The sequence below is a fragment of the Lissotriton vulgaris genome, chromosome 8 (genome assembly GCF_964263255.1).
Source record: "Lissotriton vulgaris chromosome 8, aLisVul1.2, whole genome shotgun sequence".
Taxonomy (NCBI): domain Eukaryota; kingdom Metazoa; phylum Chordata; class Amphibia; order Caudata; family Salamandridae; genus Lissotriton; species Lissotriton vulgaris.
In genome coordinates this window covers 1,350,888,053-1,350,914,309 of record NC_141696.1, presented here as the reverse complement: position 1 = coordinate 1,350,914,309, position 26,257 = coordinate 1,350,888,053, and the positions used below count along the sequence as shown (strand labels likewise).

General features: G+C 43.9%; 1 protein-coding gene across 1 annotated transcript in view; it reads right to left on the bottom strand.

Annotated features, from left to right (window-relative positions):
• CCDC82 (coiled-coil domain containing 82) overlaps positions 1–26,257 on the bottom strand; it is a 149,692-nt gene that overhangs the window by 81,638 nt on the left and 41,797 nt on the right. Inside the window, exons 4-5 of the mRNA XM_086935291.1 lie at positions 23,919–24,087; positions 5,205–5,291 (exon numbers count right to left, since the gene is read on the bottom strand). Coding sequence (XP_086791417.1) covers positions 5,205–5,291; positions 23,919–24,087 — 256 coding nt within the window. The remainder of the gene's footprint in view (positions 1–5,204; positions 5,292–23,918; positions 24,088–26,257) is intronic.

The window sequence follows — 26,257 nt, the reverse complement described above, 5'->3', positions numbered from 1 at the left end:
GAGCCACAAGAATGACTTGGGCCCGGTGGCGCCTGATGTTCTTCAGCACTCTGGGCAGAAGTGGTATAGGCGTACAACAGACCGCAACTCCACTCGCATCGAAAAGCGCCTCCGAGCGAATGGCGCCTTGGAAATTCCAACACGCAGAACTGATGACATTGCGTGTTCTCTTCGGTGGCGAATAGATCTAACCAAGGCTCTCCCCACTGCTGAAAGAGACCTTGCGCCGCGTCAGAGTTCAGACGCCATTTGTGATCCATCAAGCACCGACGGCTGAGTTTGTCCGCCGTGGCATTCAGTGAACGTGCCAGGTGGTGAACCATCAGGGTGATGTCCTGATGTTCCAGCCATGTCCAGAGGCGCATAGCCTCCTGACATAGGTTCCACGACCCCACCCCGCCCTGTCTGTTGCAATACCACATGGCGGTGGTGTTGTCTATGAACACCTGCACTACACTTCCCCGGACAGAGGGAAGGAATGCCTTCTGTGCAAGTTGGATGGCCCGCAGCTCCAGAAGGTTGATATGGAGCCGGGACTCCGGCGGAGACCAGAGGCTTCTGATCTCCGCCTCTCCCATGTGGCCACCCCATCCCAGGAGGGACGCATCCATCACCACTGTGCGCTCCAGTTGGGGAAGGGAGAGGGATCTGCCACTGACCCAATCGCGGTCCGTGAGCCACCACTGCAACTGTCTCACAGTGCCCTTCGAGATCAGGACGTGGTCGGACATGTTGCCCTGATGCTGTGCCCACTAGAACTTCAGGTCCCACTGCAGAGCTCGCATCCACCACCTGGCGTGATGTACCAGCAGGATGCAGGAGGCCATCAGCCCCAGGAGCCGTAGGGTCAACCTGACCGAAACTCGGGATAGAGGCTGAAAGATCGGAATATCCCGAACCCGCTGCTCGGGAGGATAAACCCAAAACTGAATCCAGAACCGCTGCGATGAAGAGGAGCTTCTGAGAGGGATTCAGGCGTGACCTCGGCACGTTGATGGAGAACGCCAGCGAGTGCAGGAGGTCAGCCGTAGTCTGGAGGTGGGAGATTACTGTCTGGGGTGAGCCCACCTTCAACAACCAGTTGCCGAGATAGGGAAAGATTGGAACCCCTAATCTGCGCAGATGAGCTGCGACCACCGCAATCACTTTCGAGAATACCTGGGGGGCACAAGTGAGGCCAAAGGGGAGCACGGTAAACTGGAAGTGCTCGTGGCCTACCAGGAACCACAGGTAGCGCCGGTGGGCCGACAGGACGGGGATGTGGAAATATGTGTCCTGCAAGTCCAACGCTACCATCCAGTCTCCAGGGTCTTGGGCAGCCAGGACCTGAGCTAAAGTCAGTATCTTGAACATCTCCTTCCGGAGGAAGCCGATGACGTTCCGGAGGTCCAAGATAGGGCGCAGTCCCCCTTTGCCCTTCTTGGGAACCAATAAATAATGGGAATAGCAACCACGTCCTACTTCTGGCCCAGGAATGCGCTCGATGGTCCCCTTGGCCAAGAGGGCCGAAACTTCCTCCTGCAGAAGTTGCAAGTGATCCCCAGACATGCGCTGGTACTGCGGTGGCATGGCTGAAGGGGTCGCCGTGAAGGGGAGGGAGTAGCCCAAACGGACGAATTGCAGCACCCACCTGTCCGAAGTGATGGTACACCAGTGGAGCAGGTGATGGCGAACTCTACCTCCCACTGGTGTAGAATGGGCCTGAAACCTCGGAAGGCTTTGAGGCAGATGCTGCGGGAGCGGAAGTGGACTGACTGGCTCTCTGTCCCCCTGCTCCGCCATGGCGGAATGCACGTCCGCGACCACGTTGAGGTTGGTTCTACGGCCTGTGGCTGGAAGAACGTGCGGGGGTGCCCCTTCCATTGCCACGAAAGGATCGAAAAGCAGAAGTTTGCTTGCGCTGGGCCGACAGGCCCAAGGACTTGGCCGTAGCCCTGGAGTACTTAAAGCACTCCAGCACGCTATCTACTTTGTCGCCAAAGAGGCGACGGCCATCAAAAGGCATGTCTATGAGAGTGCTCTGAACATCCCCCGAAAAGTTTGTGGATCTCAGCCAGGCATGACGACGATTCGCCACCATCGTGGCCATCGCTCTACCCAGCGAGTCCGTGGTGTCAAGTCTACATCGAATGGAGTACCATGCTGCATCCCGCCCCTCAGCAAGAGCCTGGGTGAGCCGGGTCCTGGCCTCCTCTGGACACTGGGGCAGCACGTCCGCCACCGTATGCCACAGAGAGTGGGTGTAACGGTCCAAAAGGCATGCGGTATTGATGGATTGCAAGCCTAGGCTGATGCAGGAAAACAGTTTCTTGCCAAACTGTTCCAGCCTTTTGGATTGCCAGCCCGGGGGTGCAGTCGGGAAGGCGATCTGGGATGTGGTGGACTCTCAGGGGTGGGGTGGGTGGACAGAAAGCAGGGGTCGCCCGCAGCTGGGCGGTAGCGTCGGGCCATGTTCCAATCCACAGGAGGGACTGAGGTGGACCTGGACCAAGTGCCCATCAGAACGTTGGTGATGGCCTCATTAAACTGCAGCATAGGCTCCGAAGAGCTTACTGGTGGTTGAAGCACCTCGTGAGGAGGTTAGTCCTCATGACCGCTGCAGGGAGCACAAGGCCCAAGGCCTTGGCCGCCTTGCGCAGCACAGCAGCATAAGTAGCTCCCTCCTCCGTAGCCACGGAAGGAGGAGAGAGAAAACCAGTATCAGGCGAAGTGTCTAGACCACTGGCCTCATTAGCTCATCTGCCCAGTCCTGACTTAACTGGGACTGCCGTGCCAGAGGGTCCTCAGATCCCTCCCCTTCATCCGTGTCCTGATAAACAGGAAGAAATGACGGAGCCAGGGCATAGGTGAACAACTCACCAGTCGGCGTCGGAGACGGCGCAGATCAGCGCCGGTCCGACGCCGAGCACAGGCCGGGGCTGAAGCCGGGGCCGGCGTCGGAGGTGGTTCTGAGGGTGTTGGCACCGGCAGAGGAGTCGTGAGGTCCACCGGCGTCGACCGTGATCCAGGCCTGGATTCCACGGGGTCCTGTGGCACCGGGACGGAAGTTGCCGGTGGCGCCGAGGCTGAAGCCGCCGGCAACACAGGGCTAGGGAACCAGTCTATATTCAATGGGAAAAAACAGGACAGAAGTCCTTAACAGTCCAAAAACAAGAGTCCACTGACCCAAATAATAATAAAACACCTCCACTCCACCCCAATACAGAGGGTGTGTCAGAAACATGTTCCTGGCTTGGGGGAAAATGTTCCTGGACATCCTTGCTCTCGTTCTTCACAACAATGTTCAAATCCTCCTCAGACAGGGATGTCAAATGGTTTGCCATGGCAGGAACAGATACCCTTTTGGAAGATTGAAACAGAGGGATATCAGGAGAAACAGGGACCACCGACGAACTGGTAGAAGGGACAACAGGGGGTGGGGTGGGATGGGGAGGCAGACAAGACATGAGACCTGCGATCACAGAGGTCATGAGGTCACAAAGTTTGGTGTTGCTTAGAGACTTAGTGACATACTGGGTCACCGGTTCTCACAGCACACAGGTTCCTGCTCGATCACATTGGTGAAATCCTTTGCAGCAGCCCCTCCTGGCATACAGGGTCACCATCTGCTACCGCGCAAGGCTACGGACCTTATCGCACAGCAGTCGTTTTCACTGTGGTCCCTCCTGGCCTTCGGGGTCACCGACTCTGCACTACGTTCGGACTCTGGCCTGATTGGTGCTGCGTGGTACGCAGCTCAATTCACAGCAGTCTTCTCCTGTCATACAGGAGTTGCTGACTCTGTCCTGTACACGGGCAATGGCCCAATCGGTGCAGCAGCTGTTACCTACCACAAGAGGTCCATTCGACAGGGCTTCCTATTGGATGTTGCTCCCTCTAATGCTCTCCTCTTCCTTACAGGGCACACTGGTTTGGGCAAGCAGGCAGGCACTAGTGCTTTAGCATCCAGGGCATGTGGTCCTGGATTCCCTAGGTGATGTCCCCTCATCCAGCAGGGAGACTAACAGACCTTGGCCCCCAGACCTGGTCACAGGCAAAAGTCTTGCAGAGCTTCCCCACCTCATGCAAAGTGTCTGGTTGCTTGGAAGATGACAATTTTGGAGGTAGTAAATGTGATTTAGGGTATGAGTCTTTGACGACTACTTTTTTGAAGTACCCACTCCTCTGCACTCTCTTCCTCTTGAAAAGCAATCTGCCACAGCAGGAGCGACTCCAAAGTTGATTGTCCCAAACCACAGGCCATAGCAGTGAATAGAGTTCACACCTGGATGTTATCCAACGTGATATGGGCATCAAAAGGTTAGCCCAGGTCTTAAAGGCCTACTCTTTATGATTATCTAATCAGCCTCCTCTCCTTCCTGAAATGTGCCCAAGCACCTTCCTCTCACTGAATCAAAGAGCACCCTTTGAAGTGTACAGGGGAAACCTGGCTCTACCCTCCGCAGTATGTGCTCCACCCAGCTTAAAGGAATGCAGCAATAAACAAATCTGTCGGGGGAACTCTACCTCCTCATGCTTTTATCATGCAGGCCTGGGTCTCCTAAAATGGAACCCATGGTCCTGTATTCAATGTACCATTTGTAGGCACCCTTACATCCAGTGTATGTATACAGAATAATCACACTGCACAGTCCTGGACCGAGTTGTTTTGTCAGATCACGATACTCTAAGTTAACTTGCCACATATATTTTAAGTACATTAATTGGAACATCGTACTGCATGATACATTACATTCTCCCCTCCCTGTTAAATCCGGACTTCCAGACTCCCCTCTAAGGCAAGACATCTTTTAATGCCTTGGTAGTAAGAATACGTCTGGAATCCGAAAGAATGAACTAAAGTAAACCATTAAGTACTCTTAACGTTTTTAGCCTTGAACAGTCCCCCCACATCCCTTTTTGATCTCACACCAAAGGGTCAGCAATAGTAAACGTTACACATGCATTTCAAAAAAATAAAATGTTGGCCAAGTAAAAAAATAATTATGATAATTAGGGAACGTTTTGCAGTGCATTTCTTCACTTCAATCACTGTTCAATTTTCAGCACAGAAATGTTGGATTCAGCAGTAAATCCTTTCACTCCACAAGTCTCATCACACCATTGATAATACACGAATAACGAAAATACATGAACCTTCCATGAGGCACGATGTATAGCTGCATTTTGGAGAAAGGTAAAGAAGCCCAAGAAACAGTACTGACCAAACAAGGAGGCAAGAAATGTGTCATCGACAGCATTGATTAGTAAAGCCTTCACAATTCTTTGAAAATGGACAAAAGGATCACTGGCTGAAAGACAAGGAAGGAGAAGCAAAGTTAAAATATTCAAAATAATGAACTTACATGAACAAAAGTGATTCATTAAACACAGAGAATAACAAAAATAAACTGACAGTAAGCAACATTTCAATTAAAGATTTCGAACAATAAAACAGCTACAGCGACCACATGAGGAGTTAAAAAATGCAAAAAAGAGTATTCTCATTAGAGATAGTACGGAAATAGTAAACACAACCCTCTGAAAATAAAACTATTCATTTGACAGGCGCACCAGAAAACTGCAGATGTGCGATAAACCAACAAATGATTTAGAACGAAACTCTCGGGCAAGAATATAAACTAATTTTACTTCGGATCACACAATTTATCCTAAAAGGCAAGCAAGGTTGCACTTCCTTCTAGGTAGTTGTGTGATACTGGCATATCCCTGTAAGTATACTGCCCCCTGGTATGATGACAATCTCAGGCCCATAAAAAAAGTAAAGCTCTAACATGCAATGGAGATTTTCAACTGATGTAGAGGGCTGCCATTAAGAAATACCATTACTCCATTTGTGGGGTGTGTGCCTCATATTTTACCACAAAAATTAATGTGGCTTCTAACACTTCTAAATAAATATTCACTATAGCTAAATCTCTCGTGGGTCCAACTGACGAGAGTCAAAACATAGTTGCTGCTACAAATTTTGTTCAGATCTTAACAGCTTCGGAAAGGCCTAGAGGGCAATCAGGTAGTGCCTGATGGGAAGTTTCGACAAATTGGCTTTTGGGCAGTTTTTAGGTCGAGCCTAGAGGCAGTGCTCATGCGCTGCTCGCTCTGCGAGGCAAGCTGGAGTAGAGTGTGCTGTGGAACCTCGCCCACTCTCCTCCCATATTTTTCAATGGCTGGGTGTCATTGTCCTTGGTAAATGCTGGCTTCCGATTGATTATGAGGCTTGTTAGTCCCTCCTTGTTACTGCCTTGCCGCCGTTTGTTACCTCCCATGAGGACTGGATCTTTTACTTGTGGCTTTACACAGTCTCCTTTATAAGTCGGTAAGCACTTTTCTCCAATGATCTTCTCTATACCACCCACACAATCTCAGCTGGCCCTTTGGATTTACTAATGTATATATTTCAATTATAGAGTGTCCGCTTTAACTATAGAGAACAGGCTTATTTATTTACAGTGTGTGTTTACAAGTTCAAAACTGGCTGTATTTTCAAATGTGGGCCACTTTTTTTTAGCTATATGGTTCGCTAATTGAGCCCCTTTTATTTTGGAACCCCAGACTATTTTTGTCCCAGTCCGACCCTGGATCTTAAATACATTTTTGTGTGATATAATTGCTCCCATCTAATCTAGTTTCTCTAACTACCCCCTCTGAGACATTAAACTTTTTTGAGTCAATGTATTTTTCTACCAATGTACACCTCGCGTGTGTGCGTCTGTGTTACTTGCTGAGCGCATAAGACCCTCCGTTGACAGAATTTAGCAATCTCTCTCTCTCTAAGCTCATCTTTGGTCCCTTCTGCATGGAAACAAACACCAGTGGTTCCCTTCTGAAAAAGCCCACGTTGGATCCTACACCCCCAGCAACTTTCAGCCCATACCCCTTCTATCCTTTCCTTATAAAAACCTAGGAAAAGCATGTTAACTACCAGTTTTGTCAGTATCTTGAAATAAACACACTTTTGGATGGATCTCAATCTTAATTCTATTGACAGCATAGCATGGAGACTGCTTTGCTGGCCATCTTTGAACAGCTTCTAGACTACGATGGATAAATCAAGGAGGTTGAAATCACATGATCTCTAGGCAGCGTTTGACACAGTTTTGCATACTATCTTGCTTAATTGCTCCTCTGTGTTTGAATCTGTAAATTAGCGCTCAAATGGTTCTGTTCCTTTCTAATAGGTCAACAACAATTAGAATACTTGCACATTGCTCTCTCCCTTTTGCTCTATCTCAAGGGGTCCCTCATAGGTCCTTTCTAAACCTCACTTTCTTCAACACTTCCAACGCTTCACTAGCTGATCTCATACAGCCTTTCGGCTTTAAAATCTATTCCTATCCTGATGACACAACTTATTATGTCTACCTCTCACAACTATTTGGACATTCAGGAGAAGTTCTGTACTTGTATGTCGGCAGTTGCAAGTTTGATGAACTCCAACTGTCTCAAACTTAATGGTGAGAAATCTGAGATTCTTTTGTTCGGTAACAAGCCCTCCATTTGGTCACCTTGATGGTGCCCTTTGAGCCCCACCCTCAGCCAACCCCCTGAGTCATCATCGGCCACAACAGCTCTACGGATCTGGTCAGACTTCCTTTGCACTTCTGAGAACACTTAGAAAGATTCTTCCTCTTTTTTCCTTAATAGCCCCTGCCTTAATCAGTTCTCGCTTGGACTACGGACACTATCAGTAACTTGGTTTGCCATAATATCTTCTTCACCATCTTCAAGTAACTCAAAATGTGGCTGTCAGACTTCTGCTCAATATTCTCTGACACCAGCTAATAACAAGTCATCTTGAGGAGCTTCATTACCTATCTTTAGTCAAGCACTCCATTTTCAAGATTCTGTGCCTGGTCTTTAGAGCTTTTGGCAATAAAGTTCCTACTTATGTCAATGGTTATGTTACTAGCAACACACTAGAAACTTCCGGTCAACCAATCTGAATCTTTTTTTTTGTTTTCATTTATTGAGCAGTGCATAACTATAGCTTTGCGAAGCTTCATAAAGAAAAAGGTAATATCCTTGTTTCATAGACATGTAAAACCACATGAATACACATGAAATAATTCATATAGCAAGATTGCACATGCTCAATATAAAGTGCTGACAAGAAAGTTTTAAGTTCATTTTAAAGTGTAGAGGTAAATGTACAAAAAATACCCAAAAAGACAATTGATTTCGAAACAAAGACATGCATTATACATCACATGCATAACTACAATGAAACATAAGTTCTTCGTTTAGCATATAGCTAGTACCCCTAGGCTTCGGGATTACATAAATCAAACTGTATTCTACCCAAAATATTTTAAAATATAGATAGCCGCCCCGCCGTTTAGCATAGGCCTCCTCATACATTTTAGTTCTTTGCATTTTTGCCCGCGAGTGCCTCAGATAAGGAGCTGCCTCCATTCTCCACGTCTGAATTATTAAGCTGCATGCAATAGCAGTACCAATATACAGCAGACACTGGAAACTTTTTTTGGTCCTTCTATTTTCATATTAAAACCAAAAAAAGGCAAGCATGGGCTCTGGCAAAATATGGATCTGTGTAATATCTGTAAGCGTCTGAAAAATGTTCTCCCAAAAATTTTGGAGTACTGAGGATGTAAAAACAATATGACACGATTTTCTTGCTCCATCAAGCTTACAACGAAAACTCTGATCTGGCACTGCTGCATTCATCCGATGCAGTCTATGCAGAGTGTAAAATAGGCCAGCCACCTTTGCAAAAACCCCATTCTTTTGAAATGTGGGACCCTCAGAGACTTGTACCCAAATATCGGTCTATTCTCCTTTAGTGACAGACAGCTAGAATGATTGATTTTTATCAACTGTTCCTCAACTAGAGCACTCTTCATGTTGTTCCGTATGGCCCTATACCAATTTCCTATGCATGTTAAGTGGCTTTTATATAACAGGCGCATCAGTATATGCATTTCAAAGTTTAAAACAGTATATGTTGAGGAAAGAAAGCTTATAATCTGTTGCCCACTAAATGCCAGGTTCCCGGCTTGCACCCCTAGGCGTAGGTTTATTTCATCCCATGTTAGACATCTTTCACTGAGGCAAAAGTCACCTAATCTAGTGATCCCTTTCCGCTTCCAGCGTTCCCATGTCGTTTTAGGGATGTTAATGCCAAATGATCGACAGTTTTCTAGTAGAGGAAAAGCATTGCAGTTCAAGGCTCCCCAGAACCAAAACAGCGTTCTAATACATTATTCCAGTGTATGCCGTGACTTATATTTTGATCTTTCGGGTAATTTGAATATTTAAAAAAAAAACAGATAAGTCAATCAAAGATTCTTTCGCCGTCTGTATCAACATTTAATTGTCAAATGTTTAAGTATTAGACACGATTTGCACTATACTATCTGAAAGTGCAGCATGGTAATAAGTTTGACAATGAGGCAAAGCTAGTCCCCCCAGTGATTTATCTAGCTGTAAAACTGCTATTTTAGTCCTAGGCTGCTTATTATTCTAAATACGTTTTTGGAACAATTGATCGAGTTCTTTAAAGATAATTGACATATTCATTAGAGCCACTTTTCCAATAAAGGATAAAGGAACACAGTTCCACCTATCCATCAGTGCATTATTTTTGTATAACGTGGTCTTATAGTTTAAAACAAACAATTGAGAGTAGGCATGCGTTACATAGATGCCAAAGTATCTAATTGGTCGTTAAGATGCATGTTGAGGCTGGAGGTTATGAGGGAGTTTGTTTGAAGAGATATTAAACAATATAATTTCAGTCTTTGAATGGATTACTTTATAAGCTCTAACTCCAGTGAATTCTGCAATTGCATTCCAACAAATTACGAATATTCGCTAAGTTTGGTTGAAGATATACAATAATATAATCTGCGAAAAGCTTGATTTTAGGCATCCTAATTGTTTGAGGAGTGACGGTAGTGTCACTTCAGATCTGGATAGCTAATGGCTCAATAAATAACGTAAATAACCCAGGGGACGGGGGGGGGGGGGGGGGGGGGGACACAACCCTGATGTGTGACCCAGTTAATTTGATTCTGCCCTGTTGCCTTTCACATTTATGATCACTTTAGCTGTTGCGCCTTGATAAAGATTCTACAGCATTACTAACAAGCATTTGCAATGCAATAGGTCTCTTATTTGCGAGAGTTTGAGCTATTGGCATTGTAAATGACAATGCCTTTTATTTATGCGTTTGAAAACATACAAGATGTGCGTAAAAAAGCACTTTGTACTTATAGTCCCTGCTTATGAGAAGCAAAGCTGGCAGTCTCTTTTACGGACAGCCTTGCTTCTCGTAAGCAAGGACTATACGCACAAAGTGCGTGTTTATGCCCCGCTTGCATGTTTTCAAAACAAATGAATGAAAAGGCACTGTCATTTACAATGCAAATAGCTCCAAACTCTTGCAAATGCGAGACCTATTGCATTGCAAATGCTTGTTGTATCAGGCAAGATGTCTCCGTCGATTAAACGTTTTTTGTAGACATCTGGTGTGAGCTGAAGGTCACACACTGGGAAGGACTGCTCAGAATTTCATTCTTTTGAGATTTATAACTGAACTTCTACTAAATTACTTAACATTAATAGAGCTATGAAATGGTAAAAATCAGTGGCCTTCTTTAAAAATATTGAAGGTAATTCAAAGCGATATATGCATTGTGAAAGTGTACATGAATTTTTTACCTTTATGGGTGTTATTTTACGGATTTATTTAAGTGTATTTCACCATTTACAAAAAGGAAAAAAATGATCTTAAGGCATTTTCAAATGCATGCAAGGAAATCGTGAATCCAGAACGTTATAATGTTTCCACTGTATTTGTAAAACAAGGCATTGACTTGATGAAGAGAGGAGGCGTTTGTTTTCCGAGGTTCAACACAGACAGTGGCCGTGTTTTACTCTCTGGCTGTCAGACATCTGCTGCATACGATCCTGATTTTAACAAGAGAAAAAAATGTTTGTAGCTCAATCGGTTCAAAAGTGACTAAAAGTTGGGTGACATGTTCCAGAGCAATGGAGGGTCCTTCACAAAGGTTCACTCATCATCTTTCAGTTGTTTATTGTTGTATTTGGTAGCTAAACTGGTGCTAATGGGGCCACATCTTTGCCCAGAAAGTAATATAATGTGTATTCATGGTAAAACAATGAAGCAGTACTGTTACAAAATATGCCACATTACACTGCAAAATCTGCTTTTTCTTGCTTCACAATTTCGTCAACTCTGCCTTCTGATTTGGTCCTCCCTGCTGTATAATTCATGTGGCTCTTTCTATATGGCCCAAGTAACTCTAACTGTGGTCAGACCTTCTGTTTGTTGAGTAGCCCCTTTGTTCCAGATGATTGTAAATGTGTCATTAGCAAGGTTAATACCTGTGTCTGCACTTGAAAGGTCGTCTGTCATCTCCCCCACAACTCTGACCGTCTAAGTGGTCTCTCCAGTTCAAATGTGACTGTTTATTTCACATGCAAAATTGATTAAAGTGCAGAAGTCCCATGTTATATTGGACACCTTAATACGACCTGGATTTTAGCTATCAGCTTGCATTCTGAGACTGACAGATTAAATGCAGACGTGGTGTTTCTCAACGGCACAAACACACACTGTGTCTCTCTAATAAGGACAGATACTAGAATTCCAGTCTCAGGCAGTGAAGTGTCAGACGTATGAGTCACGACTCTAGCTCAGACACATGACTCAAGACATTTCTCGCCACCGTCTATCCAGCCACATGCTACGCGTGCATTCATAAACACAGGTCGACCTCGGGCACAGAAGGGATATAAAAACAAACCCACTTTTGGCAATACAACTTTGAAATGCAATGCACGTATTTTCAGAAATGCAAAAAAAGGGGGACACGTTTCGAAAAGATCTGTGAAAAGTCTAATGCGTTCAATGCAGCATACAGTGAAATGGTCAGTCTGCTAAAAATAATTACTGCCGCACAGCTCCGCAGAGTGCTAAAACGCGCTCTCAATTTGCATTTCTGCTCGACTGGGCGGTTCAGCGATTAAAAGACACGCACCACTGTTCATGCGGGTGTGGGGGAAATTTAATATTTTCACCTTCAATGGCTGGAGGAAGAGATGCAGCGAGACGACATGCGCGTGCACACAGGATGTAGGGAAGTGTGAAAACAAGTACCTAGAAATAGCCTGAGTTCCTGGCAAGCTGCCGGCCTGATCTGGCGCGAAATCAGGAAGTCCGGCAGCGTCATGTCTGTTGTGGGGCGGGACTTCCGCCTTTTGCGGGAAGCCGGTGCCCATGGTGTGGCTGGACGAAAGGAAAGTGGTTACGCGGGGCTCCCATGCCTGAGGGAGAGCCCGCGGTGGCGGCAGAAGTAAGGAGAATCCCTGGCTTACAAGTGGCGGCTGAGGTCGTCGATGCAAGTGCGGGGCTCCCGTGAGTGAGGGAAGCATCTTGTGTGCCACGTCAATGGAGGCGGAGGAGATGACACCAGGGGAGTCCTGAGACGGAGCCTGCAGCAACCACAAAAGAGCCCAGTGAGTGGGGCTTGGGTGTACCATGGGGGCTGGTGCGTGTGTTTGCTATTGAATAATCGAGTACGCGTGCACTGGCTGGGGGCGGCTGGTGCGCGGCTGGGGGCGGCTGGTGCGTGTGTGCGTGACTGCTGCGTGTGTGCGTGGCTGGGGGCGGCTGGTGCGTGTGTGCGCGTCTTCATAGGCGCGTCCACAGACCCCAATAGCCAAAGCCCTGCGCGTGCCCCGGTCTGTACCACTTCGCAGGCAAGTCGATAACAACAGATCTCGCTGGCGACAGCTCTTTCGCGCTGCATCGCCCGACGAGACCTAAAAATTGACATGGGGATCCAAATTTCCTTAGGATAAAAAAATAATGTGTCCCAATTTACAAGGTCAAATGCCTTCTCCACATCCATCATAAAAATAGCAGCTTCTGTTTTTGTATTTGGAAATAGTCAAATGCTTGGGTTAGAAACTAGTATTAGCGTAGAAATCAGCCTTCATCTCCATGTATAAGCCCATTAGCTACGGGTATGATACGAGGAGTCTACATTTTTGTAAATAGTTTAGAATCGTTTAACAAGCTTATTGGCCTAGCAGTGTTAACATTAGTAGCGTTTCTATCTTTTTTGAGGAAGCTAACGATCATGAACTCCTTAAAAGATTGTGGAATAGATTTCCCAGTTTGAAATTGATTGAATAATTTGTAAAAAAATTGTAGTATTTGTTTAGAAAAAAAACATAAAAAACTTCCTTGGAGATGCCATCTCCACCCACATACCCTACCATTAGACATATTTTACAGAGCAAGAGAGACCTCAGGCGCTCAAATCTCTTCGATAAATGGGGTACTTTGCTCCCTTGTTGCCTGCGGCAGTATGACAGAGTATGACACCTGAGGCACACTCGGTGTCTCGGGTGGGGCCCGATGATGGAGCATGCCAACAACTAGGTTGGTGGGTGAGGGCCTTCATAAAAACTAATATGTTTTTCTGACACACACTACATGAGCATCACCAGTACAGCTAGCTCTTTTTGATCATTACCTATATCCCACGGGGAAGTGAACTAGCTACTGGAGTTTCTCTCTCTCCTTCTAGATATTTATCAGTTAAAAAACTGTCTTAGCGGGAAACAGCGTTAACAAGGCTGCCATTGCATCGCCGTGCTTTTACAATACGGCTGTTACAACAACTGCGTAGTTAGTATGCAATACCTTTACATTGCAAGTCATTAGATCGACATGTGTAGGGGGCGCTCTAAACTAAGGAATAGTATAATTTACTATTCCAACACTTCCCTACTGTTGCACACGCTGGAGTTGGAATAGTAAATTATACTATTCCTAAGTCCAGCGCGCACCCTACAGCAAGTCAATCTGCGATGTAAAGGTATCGCGTTCTAACAACGCCGTCATTGTAACGACTGCATTGTAATAGAACGTGATGTGATAGCATGTGTAGTAAAATGCTATATTCGTCTTAGCTTTGAACGAGGAATCTCCTTGATTTTCTCATAGACATTCCAATTGTGTCGTAGAAAGACCAAAGCAATCTCCTTACTTTTATCCAGTAGTGGATTTTCAATGTTGTCAATTATCTGTTTGTTTTTTCGAAGTCTAGTAGACCATGCAAGAAACTTCCCAATATATTGGCTTTCTTCATAAATGTTTTGTTGATAAGCCTGATGGCTACCTATTTCTTGGGTTAAAAAAAGAAAATACTGTGAGTGCGACACTGTCTTGGGTTGTGTGCTTTGCACAGGGAGTAGGGGAAAGTGCTGCGGCCTGGTGTATGGCCTGGGCCCATTGAGACCTAGAGAGGCCAGGGTGACTTAAGGGACAGAGTCCTCGAGATCATGGGCTCCCAGGTGCTGGAGAGGGATGGCAGCACATTAATCTAAGCTGGAGACGCTGGGAGGAGAGGATAGCAGAATGCTGTGTGCGTGCCTGTCTGGGTAGCACATCTAGTGAGGGGCCAGTGGGGAGAGCTGCATATCCCAAGAAAAAGAGACCTGTTAGCACCAGAGTGCAATGCCAACATCTGTTAGCACCAGAGTGCCACGTCAAAGTTATAAGGAATGGGAGCCCGGGCCTCAACCATGGTGTAGCTCAGCGATTTATCTTGGTCTGCGTACTGATAAGGATTTGAATGCATTTGCTACCAGCAAACGTAATACATGCACTGAATAAAACTGACGGTGCCCCAGCCGGCAAGAACAAAGAAATCTAGCAAGATTAAAGATTACTCATGTTGGTATAGTCCAAGGGAAAGATATCTTTTTTTTACGCGCAACAAAATTGTTCAATACATTACTAGGTTAGTGATGGTGATGTCTGCCGTTTCAAATGCCAAGTCATGGGGGTCAATAGGATATGGCATACCTTCACTTGGTGATCTAAAAGCGATTACAGATTCTAGGTCTGCTCTTCAGAATAAAATAAACTCTGCATTCGTATAAATGTGATTGATTAGAATGAATCTACAGAAACTGCTGTAGAGAACGAAAGAGACAAAGATGGCAGTGGAAGTGATTGATGAGAATGTGTCAAAAATTAGAACCTCTATGCTAAAGGTGCAGTAGTACACAAGAGTCCAAGATGCGAGAGTCAAGAATGTGGAAGGGTGATCCAGGCAAAATTGTCTTTGTTTCTTGGGATTTACAGAAAGTGGACTTTGTTCTGGCGAAACTATTCAACATCTAGAAATCAAACACAGTCCGGACCTCAGTCCTGAAAACCTGGAACCCGGCCGTTATTGTCAGACCTTTGAATACTAGAGTGGAACATAAATCTACTGGAGGCAGGAAATGGGGCAGAGGCACAATATGACAGCCTGGTGATCGCTGTGTTTTCAGATAACATTTAAAAGGCACAATGGCAACTTACATGTTTTCAAGCTGAGAAGCATTAATTGGACTGCAGTACATGGTGTTATTCCTAGGCAAAATTAGGGTGATCTAAATAAGAATTCACATTTTTTCTTGTATCAGGAGATGGAGTGGATCTGGCTGGAAGGTTGGGAGAACCCCTAAAAAATTAGCAGAACAACAAACTCCTGGAAGTTAAGGCTTTTGGAGTTGAGGTAATTACCTGTCCTAATAGAAGATAGTGAATGCCAGGAAAAGGAACCATGATTTCTGCCACAAAAAGAGCAGTGGTGTCTGCAGATTGTTCACTGATTCAGATGTTTTGCTTTTGGGATTCCTCTTGATCTGAGTGTACACTATGCATAGATCACTACCTAGTGTTGGGCCCGGATGTTTGCAGTTTGTTGTTGTCCTGAAAAGTTCTTTGGAAGTCACGAGTTAGGTGACTCCTCCTCTGGACCACATTGCGAATGGGCATCGGCTCCATCCCCAGATTGTTTTACGCCATTAGGGAAATGATGGAGCTTTGCAAGTACAGGAAGGATGCCCGTGTAATTTGTATTTAATTAAGATAATACTGGAACATACATGGGTAGCCGGGGAGGCGTGTACAATTCTGCAGCTCTACATGCCAAGAACAGATGCATACTGGTAAGTAGCATTTTCCGTTTGATGCATATGAGATGCAGATTGTACACTATGCATAGATGAATTGGTATTGCAGCCCGTCTATTACAAACCTGAGATAGTTACTGTGAGCCTTGTGAATGGGAATGTGGAAGTATGCGTCCTTGAGGTCTAGAGTAGCCAGGTCGTCTTGTGACAAGAGAGGAAGGACTTGCTGGAGTGTGACCATGTGAAAATGGTCTGACTGTATATATATGTTCAGCGGTCTCAGGTCTAAAATAGGCCTTAGAGAGCCGTCCTTCTTTGGAATTGGAAAGTATAGAGAGTAAACCCCCTTGTTTTGCTGGTGCAGAGGAACTAGTTCTATAGCACTTTTTTCTATCAAAGATACTACTTCTTGCTTTAACAGTGTTATATGTTCTTGTGACATTGGACGCTGTTTGGGTGGTATGTTTGGGGGGATAGATGCTAGTTCTAGACAGTAACCTGACTGAATAATTTGTTGCACCCACCCGTCTGATGTGATGTTGATCCAGGCAGGCAGGAATTGTTGGAGTCTTCCCCCCACAGGAGTGGAATGTTGGAGAGGAAGGGGAGGAAAGTCATTGGGTAGGGGTAGAGGCAGAGCGGGAGGTGTTGTTTTTGCCTCTGCCTCTGTTGTTGTTACCCCTGTAACCCCCTCTCTGGTAGCCCTTTGTGAATGTGGATTGGCCAGGGGTTTTGTAGGAAGAGGAGGGATTTCTGCGGAGTAGCCTCTTGTGTTTCCTCTGTATGATGAGCGACGAAAAGAACGTCTGGGAGCTTGCTGCTGCAAAGCTCCCATAGATTTTGCTGTGTCAGTGTCTTTTTTTCATTTTTTCTAAAGACACGTCAACATTTGGGCCAAATAAGTGTGTCTCATCAAATGGCTGATTAAGTATGGAGCTTTATACCTCAGGTTTAAAACCTGAAATGCGTAGCCAGGCATGTCTACTTAGTAGGGTGCTAGTATTGATTGCTCTTGAGGCAGTATCTGCGGCATCCAGGGCACAACGAATGGAGGTATTGGTGATATTTTTACCTTCTTGTATGAGTTCACTAGCTCTGTTTTTATATTTATCAGGTAAGTGCTGCATGATGGACTCTAGTTTGTCGTAATGTGCCCTGTCATATCTTGCCAGTAACGCTTGGGTGTTGGCAATGCGCCAGATGTTAGCTGCTTGTACCGCAGTTATTTTGCCAGAGGCGTCAAGTAGCTTAGATTCTTTATCTGGTGGTGAGGCTTCACCTGTTGGACACCACTAAAGAATCCAATTGTGCTGGGCCTTTAATATAAACGGAGTCTGCAGGGGCCGCTTTATATTTCTTTTCAATGCGAGGATTGAGGACCCTAGCTCGGACGGGGTCTTTAAAAACCTCTGTTGCGTGCTTGATGACGCCCTTGATCATTGGTAAAATGGTAGTAGACCTTTGTGTGTTGTCAAAAGTGTCTAATAGGAAGTCTTCCTCTACTGCATCGGTGTGTAAGTCCACCCCATGATATTGTGCAGCTCTTTGGACTAATAGGTTAAAACCTATGGTGTCTTCTGGTGGGGAAGGTCTGGAAGGGTATGCATCATCTTGTGGGATGTTAGGCACATCAGGTGTGTTATAATCATCCCATGGATTAAGTGACTGAGGGGGACTATTAGTCTGTGCAGGGTAATATGCACCCCACCTTAATAATCATAATCTGTGTGTACATCATCTATGAGATAGTGTAGGAGAATGATGAGGTGGAGGTGGTGGAGAAGGGACTCTTAAGGGAGAGGTTGCAATGCCTCTTTTCTTTGCAGGGGGAGGAGGTGCTGGTGCCTCCATTGGTCTCTTCTTGGAGTTGAGAGTTAATTGTCCAGTTTTAGGATCTTTTACAAGAGTTTTCTGCTTTGTATCCGGTGTAAAAAGTTCCTGCGAGCAGGGCAAATCCTTTGGCGCCGGAATCTTCGGCTCCGTAGGTTTTTTAGGCACCGAGTCGGTAGCTGGTTTAGGAGTGTGCCCCGTCGAAGTGTCTTTCACGGGAACCTGTTTTTTCGGCTCCGATGCATGTGAATCTGGAGCTTTGGTTGATTTTTTACTCGCCTCCGAGTGCAGTTTCGGCATTGATGAACCGCTGCCAGTCTTCAGCGTCGTGTGCTTGGGTGTCGAAACAACTGTCGAAGAGGAAGATGGCTTTGGTGTCGGTACGGGGTTGGCACCAGAAGTAGGCTGGCTCGAGCCCGAGCCGCCTGAAGGCTTAATGGGCTTCTTTGCCGGGCCCGAAGGCGGGGTGTTGGAAGCAGTCTCTCGGTGTGCACCCGAGCCCGAAGGTGAGAATGTGACCAAAGCCTTTTTTGAGGGTGTAGAGGAAGGGGCGGGGTCGACGGTCTTACTTACGACCCGTTGAGCTGGAGTGACTTCCTCGACGTTGGAGTCTTCGGCATCCGAGGATCCGATGCTCTCCTCGGCGTGCTGGTGTACTGCCTCAAGGTAGGGCAAGTCACGCCCCTTTTAAAGAAACCAGGGCTAGACACTAAAGATCTCAACAATTTCAGACCTGTCTCGAACCTTCCTTTTTTGTCCAAAATATTGGAAAGATGTGTACTCCCACAGCTAACCCAACACCTAGAAAACATCAAATTACTAGATCCCCACCAATCGGTCTTCAGAAAGGGATGCAGCAAGGAAACAGCAATTCTCAATGTCATAGACGACCTACTCAAGTCACTGGACTCGGATCAATGCTGCCTTCTCATCCTCCTAGACTTATCGGCTGCATTCGATACAGTAAACCACAACCTGCTCTTAAGAGTTCTTCAAGAAAGGTCCGGTTTTCAAGAGACGGTCCTTCACTAGTTCTCTTCCTTTCTTCACAACCGTTCACAAAGAATAAAAATCAAAAACTTCGAATCCGATCTTCACCCTGTCACCAGAGATGTTCCACAAGGGTCTGTACTCTCCCCCCAGCTCTTCAACATTTACATTGAACCCCTCACTTCTCTACTCAGAAAATCCAACATCCCCTTTCATCTATATGCTGATGTCACGCAGCTATATCTGGAAACGACCTCAATTGATGACATCCAGAGACTAAACAACACGCTCAAAGAGGTCCAACACTAGCTCACAACCAATCACCTGAAACTGAATCAAAAAACAGAAATATTACTCATCTCCAACAAAGATGATAACTCACAAATCGAAGAATGGATCAAAGCCATCGATGCCCTCAATGGTAACCCCTCCTTGGCAGACTCAGTGAAATCTCTAGGGATCACCCTAGACCCAAAACAGGACATGAAGAAACACACCACAAGATCCGCAAAAAGTGCCTTTCTCAACCTAAAATTACTATACAAAATAAAACCTTTCCTCCCACCTAAGGACTTCCAACAGGCCACCCAAGCACTGGTCCTCTCCAGAATAGACTACGGGATCGCTACCTTGGCGGGGACAGCACAAACCCACCTTGCCCCCTTGAAGACTACACTCAATGCAGCAGCAAGAATGGTCACCGGAACTAAGAAGTTCGAGCACATTTCTCCAGCCCTCAGATAACTCAGATGGCTCCCAGGGGAGTTACGAGCCAGCTTTAGAACAGCCTGCCTCACGCACAAAGCCCTGCATACAGGTAAACCAGAATATCTGCCTGCCAAGCTCAAAAGGGCAGGCCAGTCCAGAAACCTCAGGAGCTCAAGCTCTCTACTGCTCATTCCGCCAAAAACTCGCAAGCATAGAACCACAGCCAAATCGTTTGCTGGTAACGCACCTAAAATCTAAAACTCCATCCCACCCCACATCAGAACAATCCCCTCATTTCCAAAATTCAAGAGCCTACTCAAAGCCCTCTTCCTCGAAGCCCTCGAGGGAGCTGACAGACCCTGGTTTGGCACCCAACCGACACTCCATCTTTACTAATACCCGAGACTGACAACATGGTCGCAGCTCAAGATTTTTGATTTGAAAGTTTAATGTTAAATGATTAATTACGCAAGTGATTTGATTGCGTAATAAATCACTCAACATTAAACTTCAAAATCAAAAATGTGATTAATAAAAATTGAAGAATCCTCAATACGGACGAAAAAGAGCCTTAGCTTCACTTGCCTCTTGTTGCGTATCGCAGAAATCGGAACCTCAGGGATCTGTTTGTTCATACGCGAAATAAAGCCAAAAACTTTGAAAATCAAACATCTATCACTGGTTTACCAATTATACTGGGTAACCACAGATGTGGCTCTTGCCACGCCTGTGAGGCGGCCCTAGTCACAGATCAACTTAGCTACAATGATATCAAGGTGAAATTGAGATATCTCACCAACTGCAGAAGCAGTAACATTGTTTATTTACTCTTCTGCCCATGTGGATTGGCATATGTGGGGGAAACGGCTGTGAGTTCCGCATGTGCTTTAGTGAACATAAGTCCGCGATAAGGACAAAAAAGGTTTCTGCGCCCATAGTACACCATTTCCTAGAGGCCCACCACAAAGAATTAGATCTTAAATGGTGCATAATAGAGAAAATTGAGCTAAGGTTGGGTCAACCCACAGAGATGACGCGTAAAAAACGCGAAACATTTTGGATTTTCCATTTTGACAGTATGCGCAAGGGTCTGAATGATGACATAGCTTGGTATGTCACTAAAGCTTGATTGGATCTACTCCCGTGTTGGATAGAGTTTAATTAATAAATGAAATTGGTGATGTCACTCATTGGAATCCATCTGGGCTCTGGTATTTGGCTGTAACACATTCTATTGTCAAAATCTGCTAAGTACATATTCTGATTTCATCATAAAGCGTTCACTGTGAGATACATGAATAAAGAAGGACTACGAAGTATCAAGTATGAGATACGCTAATAGACAGGGATCATTCGAGATCTTCTGAACTCCATATTGCATACATATCATTCGGCGCGTAAAAGTCAGTAGATGAGAGGCTATTGAATAATTTCATTGCGTGATTCCCTTGTCCTCAAACCCAGTACGAAGCACCAAATATGAGATATACCACGAGACAGGGTTCGCTTTAGATCTTCTGAACCCCATATTATACACAGTATTATTCTGTGCATGGTTGGATAGTACTCAAAAAATAGTAGACAATAGGCTATTGAATAATTTCACCGCGTGACCCTCTTGCCTTCAAACCTTATACATCTCCACTACATATAGGATGCACGGTTGATATAATTTGGTTATGAAGCTATGGGAAAGTCTGCAACTTTCGGCGACTGTAAATATATCTGAGATGGCAGCCGGGTGATCCGCTATTGTTATAGACAAACAACATGGAAGTGGTTTGTGTTTGTACTATTTTATGAGATATTGTGTATGCTTAATACACAAAGATAACCAACAACTCTTTATATTGTTATATATGGTTAAAGAGTTAAATATGGTGCACAAAGCTAGATACATAACCAATGGATATCACTAATACACCTAAGATGGCGGCCAGAGTTAGTCCGTTTTCCATATTGACTGGCAGTGTAGCAACAGCTCTCGTCTGAACGATCGCGAGATACCAGAGTGCCGAGCTCAACCGCGGGAATCAAGACTATTTAAACCGCTTACATCTTTGTACCGTGTTTTTCTTGGTGTCATGGGGCGGCCGACACAGCAGTGCGTCTGAAAGAATAAGAAGGTAAGAGGAATTTAGGGGTAGAAGACTTTAGTGCGGCATACTTTGATCGTAGTTATCCTGTCAGTTAGACGGTACTCGGGGACACAAGATATAGTTAGGTGGAGCGAATAAAAAACAAAAAGGATTTGTTTTTTAAACGCACTTTTATGTTACCTGGGGACAAAGATTTTAAAAATAACGTACTGCACGCAAAATGAGTCTACAGACTCCAGCCTAATTCTTTTAGCGATAAGCCTTTCTAGAGATCTAAATATTTTTGCATTATACACTCTAGAGTATTGTCTCAGATCAGACTCCCTTAACGTATTTTGAGGTATACGTGACGATATGCTGTTTGGGGATAAGAGCACTAAAGACTGCACATTATACATACTGGATTAGTGGGATTAGTCAAGCCCCATCAACGATACGCATCTGGAGCGACTTCCTAGTAGCTCATTAGTCTGTATATCGCTCTAAATAGAGTAAATGTGCTATATTATTGGTATTATCCGAGCCCCACAAACATATTGATTATTTCTGAATAATCGCCCTCTGGATCACAGTAGCTCTCTCTGAAGAATGTGTAGAATGTAAAACCTTATGAGGTGCATCTTTCCATGAACACACAATGAGTAAGATTTGCAGTTATTAATATTATCCAATAGGTATCCTCACAAAATGTTCGGATTTAAAAGCAGAAAAATCACCCTATAGAAAATAAGTTATACCTGCAATTCAAATGTGTATACCAGGTTAGTATATCTTTAATAACCTTTTTGACTTATAGTAGATAGAAGCAGGATCGTTGAAAATAATTAGGCCTTGCGATACTGTTTTTCAGCCTACCTGTTGGTGTTCTGACGTTGTCACTTGCAACTCAAGAGGAAACCTTTTCAATTAGTGACTATACAAAACAAAGTTTTTGGTAAGAGGACTAGGAAAATAATATCCTTCTTGTTATCCTCACTACAATGTAATAGGTTGACCTGTTAATTATGTACTCTCTGCTTTTAGGGATGAACTATCTTTGGAGATCTGATGAGGCTCCAGTTGGTGGGTCCATACTATCTGGATCTACAGTATTAGGCTGAACACATATTGCCTCCCAGGCACTATGTAAGTTAATGTAAAAGGATTGATGCCAGGGTGGTTCTGTGCATGTATCACGTTTTATTTTTGATGATGTGTTGGTCACAGGATGATGGTGATGGCTTTGTGACTATCAGGTTCATCCAATATTACTGTTGTTGTGAATGATTGTTTCTCTTCTGATGTAGCACAACACATGGCTGATTTGATTGTGGCACTCTATGTGAATATACACTTGACCCTTCCTATCATAATAACTATTGATAGGTTGAATGTCATATGGTCTGTAGTAATAGATGGGTGTTCATGCTGGGTCCTAGAGTATTTGCCTTTGTCGTAAAATCTAAAAAATCTTTTTTGTATGCAACAGTGCTGACACTTTTATGTATTTATAGGTCCCCTGGGAATTGATTGCTAGATATCTGGAAAGTTCCTGAGGAAGGTGGTCTTTACATATCTAACCCACCGAAACACGCATCGACCTATTTTTTTTTAACATTGAGATTCCAATGTTGGCAGGGGCTCCCTCTTGCCATCAATTACTCAATTTTGTACAGATATTGTATGAGTGTAGTTGATGTGAGACTGGTGTGATTTAAGTATGACTGCATGTATCTATTCGTAACCAGGGGAATTTGTTTGTATAAAATTATTTGGGGAATTGGTTCTATAAATTGTTGGGATTGTGAATAATCACTGTTTTAAAAGAAATGTATTTGTGAGTTTACAAGTCCAGAACAATACATAAGTGTGTTTTTTATAGAAAAATATAACAAAAATAATAGTAAAATGAAGCCTTTTGGCAAAATAAAATAATGAGATGAAAAAATAAATAAATATTTTGATAAAATAAAATAAAATAATAATGAGATAATTGGAGCTGTCACGGTTGCATTTTTGATGTTTAATGATCTGTATATGTCTAATGAGAAAATATGATGGTCCGTGAGGGAAATATATAGTATTGTGTTCATTTCAATCCCCTCTTTTCTCTGACCTAGATTATTTACAGAGGGGGTCCCTTAATTCTAGCCTTCCCACAGAATGAGACTCAATGAAAGCTGTGGTGAGGTAGATATTTAGGACTAAGACATGTAGAGTGAAGGCACAGCTGGAGTGGGAAATAGGTTTAACAGTAAAGAATATTGCACGTTTACACCAGGACATGGGATTCTTCATGTACAAAACATAACTCCTTTACATGTTTACAGAAAGAAAGTGAAAACTTACCTAATGGAATCTTATGTTGTAAAAACAAAGACTGACAAGCTTGTGATTGGGTTTCATTCTCATCGTCACTATCTTCCTCCTCTTCATCTTCTACTATAAAACTACTAATACTCCCACGATCATCGTCCTCATGCTCACTAGTTTCTTTTGATGTCGATTCTTCTTCATTCTAGGTAGAGATATTTCCCAAAAATGATGCTTCATGAGCAACACAAAACCAATTTTGTACAAAGGATATGAACATCAGTGCAGTATATTTGTAATAAAAATGTTGCAGAGTTTTTACTAATTAGAAATAATGCTTAATTCAAACATGCCTTAGTTAACATGCCTAAGCTGCAATCAGCTTGATTTGACAGCTATTCATAATTGCTGCAGAATATTAGTGCACATTTATTTTATGTGAGCAAGCCTTTCTCTCTCTTAACTGCGGCGTATGCACAAGCATAACATTTAATATTTGTGTTCTCGCACGATTTTCTTTTATTTTTGCTGCTGATGTCCTAAGAAAGCCATTCACTAACTGAACCAACCACTTTAATGCTGTGTTTCAAAAAATGTAAAGTGAAAGACATAAATTATTTCCTTAATTAGTTATGCATACCCTAACCAATTAAATTAATTCGGTGTCTCTGGAAATATTTTGCTTACCAGAATATTGATTGGTTTATGTGCTTACAACATTGCTGTCTTACCATTCTATGAAATTCGTATGGCTTCTGCACCATGAAACATTATAACTTCTGCTTTATTTTGTAAAAGCACCAGTGTTGTGCTGGGCCTTCTGTTGGAGCAGACTCTATGTCAGTCTGTTTAGTGATTTGTATTTAGTATTTTCCTCAGAAGCAGATAATATACTAGTACTCTTGTAAATTTATACTTTGAATATTTTGTTTATGTTAATTCTTGATTCAATAATTAATTACTTTTTTCTTTCTTTCTGTACCAGTCATATTTTTGAATAAACCCATGAGGTTTTAAACTAGAATCCTGTCTCACACAGGCTTCTTTTCTACACTTGGACTAAGTCTTACAAAGATTAATTAATTCTTTTAAAAAAATCAGACGGTTCCAATTTTGCACATCGACCCTCTTAATTAGTTAATTAGAGCATCAACAGAATGATCACTGTTTACAAGCTTTTAGGAGTCAAGTAACCCTCCACTACAAGCAGTCATGCTGATTATAGTTCTGCAATCTTATAAAAGGTGGAAGCAGTAAAAGATAGGGATAACTGTATTGGGGAGATATCACTTCTCTCGAGTTGATCCAGGAAAATCTAGAAGAGGGACCTATTCTGTGCACGTCGACAATGACCAGGACCATTGGCTGCGATACTGGCCTTGGGAACACCGGACGGCGAAAAATATTTTTCGGGACGATACCGCGTTCTTTTGGATGTGGAGAACTTTATCTACCTTGTTTTGACTTTGGGAATTTCTGACCCACACATACAGAACGATCGGACCGAGATTAATATAATTAAGCCCTGACAAAGTTCCATTCGGAACGAAACGCGTTGGCTGATGTCCAATTTTAACTACCACTACAATAAAGGATACTTTCTGGATACATTTGGAGCTTATTGAGGCAGCTTGATAGTTCTATGCCAGTAACCACTTCCACCAGGTGCTCAAAGCCGTTTATTGTACACCATGTGCACCTTCGCCACCCTGGCAGAGTGCCCACTATTATGGCAATTTACATCTTTAGTACTTCTTCAATATGAAATCTGTTGGCAATGATAGGGGCCACTTCACATATGTATGCCGCCTTTCTGGGGCTATCCATGAATGAAGTTTATGGAACGCCAGGGATCACAGACAAATAAGACTGCCTGTTGAGTACAGAAAACACACACACAAGATACAGATATATACTAGAAACATCGTGGTGACTGGCATTCTAATGCTGAGTGTACTAAAGTTTCTGTGAGGCACTGTAATCTCATGTGTTGTATCAAATCCTATTCAATGGCTAATATACACGGTAACTAAAGTAACTATAGACCAAACTCACTCTTGCCTGCACTGGCAATAATGAGATTAGTTTGTAGCACATTGGCTCTCCAATTTTTTGGAAGACCACCAACTAATAGATGAGAACCAAATGAATATCAGACCTGGACGTGGAACAGAGCTGGCCTTGTCTTCATTCCTAAACCTTAAAAGACCTGTGCGGTATAAAATAAACAGGTAAACCTCATAATGCTTAACCTCTCGGTCTCCTTTGATATGGTGGACCATGCCTTTTTGATTGGGAATATTGAGGGATTGCTCATCAAGGGGCTTAAAATTAATTACTTTAAATCTTTGTTGGAAGACAGTTCATGGTGTATC